We start from the raw sequence: 3,944 nt of genomic DNA, 5'->3' as shown, positions 1-3,944 counted from the left end.
CTTGACATTGTCATGTTTCCTAGCTCTTCTCCTTTCCCTCTCTTGATTAGTTAGTCCTTGAGATCCTGCTTTCCTTTAACTAGTATTATAGCTTTCTATTTGTATTTCTTCTTTTGAGTTCTTACACTAGGGAGACTATACGATATTTACACATGTGTGTCTGGTTTATTTCACTTATAAGTATATGTTCAAGTGGCATCCACTTCAATATAAAGGCTTGCAGTTTTTAAATACCATCTGCTTTTCACTCATCTCTCACAAAAAATGAAGCACATCGTCCTAGGTGCCCTCCATGGGGTTCCAGTGCTGCTCCCTAAATTGGGTCCAGACACTTGTCCCCAATTGGGTCTATGGAGCCTGTATCATTTCTTTATCCATGATGGTGAAGGATACCTGGACCAGAATTATGGAAGCCCCTGGGACAGTGGCTCATACCTATTCATTACCAAACAAACGTGGCTAAATATCACAATGCCAAGGTCTCTGTGGTTTTCCTCCAATGGAAGAAAAATCATGGATATGACATGGAATATTTATTGTCTCAGAACATTATTATGGAAAATACATACATATTCTTTTTCTGCATTTTCCCTTTAGAACCACAGCTGAAGTTAAAATGCAAATTTGACCCAAAATATTTTGCTGTTTCCCTTGTGAGTTGAAGGGTAGTGACCTTCCAAAGCCTCCCACTTAACAGCTTTATCTGCAAAGCTTGAATTCTAAATTAAAACCTCAAGATTTCCCGTCAAGGATTTGACCCCTTGTATTTACAATCCTCTTTAAATTAAAAAATATCTATGAAGGGTCTGATGGGCATGCTTTGCAAAATACTCTAAGTTGATTATTTTTTGAAGGATAACGAATGAATGTAAATATCTGGAGATTTAAGAAGACAAAAAGCTTGACCCACTTCCAGCTGAGTAACCAGATCAGGGTGGGGAGGGCCACAGAAGAAGGACGAGGGCTCTGTCCACTAGAGAAGAAAGTCTTTCCTCCAGGATTTAAAAGGCGAGGGTACAGCTCCATGCAGGGGCTTGCTGACCCCTGTGGTGGAGTGAATCAACGCTCCTGGCAGCATTAAAGAGTTCTAAATGCCAGCTTCCCTGGTCTTGATACTTAGGTATTTATGTCTGTACAAGAATTCACAGGTGGGCCTCATCGCAGTCTGGCATCGTCCCCCAGGAGCACGTGTGACAGACCGAGATCTTCAGGTGTCTAGAAGCTGCTCTGGGGTCACCACTGTTGGCCAGTGGCTGATGCTCCCTTCTGGGCTCTGTGACCAACCTTCTCCCCTCTTTCTCTTCCTCGGCCTTGCAGGAACAGTGTCGCTGCCTCTGCTGTGTGTGTCTTCAATCTGAGTTCCATCTCGCAGGCCTTCAACGGGCCCTTCAAGTTCCAGGAGAACTCGCGCTCAGCCTGGCTGCCGTATCCCAACCCCAACCCCAATTTCCAGGTAATTTCAGGGGAAGAATCGCTGTGGAAAGGGCAGAGACTTGGGTAGATGCTGGGGCAGGGACCCTAGGGAGCGACCCCGAGCAGCTGCACCCTCCCTGTCCCCCATGCACAGCCCTGAGCTCAGCTTCATTCCCATCAGTAGATGGACGCTTTTTGTCAACTATGGCGCCTGGACCACAAAAGGCCCTTTTGTCTGCTGCAGTGCCTGACGCCAAGCTGAAAAAGGCCAGCCTTCTGCACTGGATTAAGAATCCACGCTTCAATTAGTACTAATGATGTTGGACTCAGTGTCCCCAGTCCTCTGATCCCTAATGAATGACTCTCGAGTGAATAGGGCCCAGGCCACAGAGAGGGGGGATGCACAAACAGGATTAGAGCTCTAATTGGCAAATAGGCAAGATTTCCTGAGAGGGAGCTGAATGGGGTAGTAACTAGTCGGGGAAAAGCTGCAGCGCTGCAAGCCGTTCTTCTTCCATCCTAAGATTCCTGGATGCCCATGCTATCTGGGGATTTGTGAGTTACCTCACCTCCCCATACGCAGAGTAAGCCGATTCTCAGAGAGGAAGTGGTTTCTCACCTTTGGTCACTCAGTCTTTGTCTGTGTGGGCTGCAGTAACCAATTAGCACAGATTGGATGCTGTTTCAAAAAGAGCCATTTGTTTTCTCACAGTTCTGGAGGCTGGAGGCCTAAGATCAAGTTGAAAGCGGGGTTGTTTTGGGTGAGGGCTGCCTTCTTGGCTCCCAGCATGGCGTCTTCTTATTGTGTGCTTCTCTGGAAGGTCACCATGCTTACCATCTCGTTGAGCATTAGTTGCTTCCTTAGAGACTACGGTCAGGCTGAGGAAGAGGGCTTTCATGTGACAATATGGGTAGGCAACAAATATGTAGTCCGCAAGCTCAGGCTCCCCTTGTGGGTCAGCTCTCCTAGGACAGTCCCATTTGGGGTATAAAGCTTAGCACCCCCAAAAGCAGAGCCCTATGTTGGATGTTTTGGGGGTGTCACCTCACACCCTGAATACAGTTCCATGAAGAGAAAGACCTCTCTACACACAGTGAAGCACAGTGAGCCCCAGGCACAGATCTGGCCCCGACCACAGCCGGTAGATGGTTCAACTGGAATCCCACCCCCTGCCCTAGCTCCCAACCTTTGCCAACCAACTGCCTGGTGGGAACCATCACTACTTAGGGTTGGAACTGAGTACTTCGAGTTCTGGTTAGCCTGTCATTCAAAGCCTAGGGCTGGCAAGATAGCTCACGTGCAAGTCCAAGGTTCAATACCTGAGACTGCATACTGCACTGGCCCTGCCCTCAGGCACACTGAGCCAGCAACTGAGTCTGGGCGACATGGTGTGAGCCTATAATCCCAGTGCTGGGGAGGCTGAAAACTGGAGGATCACTAGGAGTCTGAGCTGTGTAGTGAGACCCTGTACTAATTAAAAAAAAAATTTTTTTTTAAATATTCCATTTAAAGCCTAAAGCTTTTTGGGCTGGCCATATAGATCAGCAAACTAATGTGCCTGCTTAGGCAGAGCACAGTGGTTGGGGTTCAATCCCCAGTGTGCCATGCCAGCCCCACCCCCGGGGCACGATTGAGACTGGGCGTGGTGGCATGTACCTGTAATCCCAGTGCTTGGGAGGCTGAAAACAGGATTATCCTGTAGACCCTGTACCAAATACATTAAAAAAAAAAAAAAAAAAAAGCCTAAAACTTTTGGCTTTTAAGAAAATTGGGGAACTAAATATGTCTGATCGCTTGACACTTTACTTGAATTTTGGAAAGCACAATTTGATTATAACTAGTTTTCAGGTTTTGCTTGTTTGTTTGTTCTTGCTCAATTTTGCCAGCATATGGGATTGAGAACAAGATGACTAACTTACTTGCCATCTTTATCTTTCACTGCTTTCCGTAGACAAGTTATCTCGCTTCTCCTCATATACTGTCGAGTTAATGTGGAAGGAGACACACAAAAGCAGAGGAATAGTTTAGCAATAAATTTTGGTAACATCAGTCAGTCTGTTATATACTGCATAATGCTTGATAAAGGTGACACAGAGGGACCATCTATCTGGTGTATGAAAGGTATACGGAGGAAAAATAAATTATAAAAACTTTAAGAAAGTCTTTTGAAGATTTTGAAGGTCAAACTAAGAAAGATGTTTATTACATCTGTCTTGTACTTTCATTATATAGTGTTTATATTACAAAAATCTTCACCGTGAAAGAGACTTAATAAACTTTGCGATTGTTTTCTGCCTCCAGGCGCCGGGTGACTCTGAGCCCACGCATTTGCGTACATTTGCATCACTGGTCTCTGGCTTTATAATGTCAGCGGCACACTGAAGGGCTTGCTCACGTTTCTGAGATGGGAGTAGTTGCATGCCTTATAATGAATGAAGCGTCCCGAAGACTGCGTGCATTTCAGGCGATGCGCGTAGCTAATGTTGTCGTCTTTGGTTGGGTAGTGTCCCAAATTGGCCGTGAGCTGAAG

The 3,944-nt window shown here is 45.9% G+C and overlaps 1 protein-coding gene across 3 annotated transcripts in view; it reads left to right on the top strand.

Moving 5' to 3' along the window:
- Sema5a (semaphorin 5A) overlaps window positions 1–3,944 on the top strand; it is a 530,837-nt gene that overhangs the window by 381,389 nt on the left and 145,504 nt on the right. For all 3 annotated transcript variants that reach the window (XM_023706626.1, XM_023706624.1, XM_004625196.2), the window contains one exon: window positions 1,318–1,453. In XM_023706626.1, coding sequence (XP_023562394.1) covers window positions 1,318–1,453 — 136 coding nt within the window. The remainder of the gene's footprint in view (window positions 1–1,317; window positions 1,454–3,944) is intronic.

Source organism: Octodon degus, unplaced genomic scaffold (assembly GCF_000260255.1).
Source record: "Octodon degus isolate 3935 unplaced genomic scaffold, OctDeg1.0 scaffold00008, whole genome shotgun sequence".
In the NCBI taxonomy this organism is placed as follows: domain Eukaryota; kingdom Metazoa; phylum Chordata; class Mammalia; order Rodentia; family Octodontidae; genus Octodon; species Octodon degus.
Note: the sequence above shows the minus strand (reverse complement) of the source record. Positions and strands in the feature narration are given on the sequence as shown.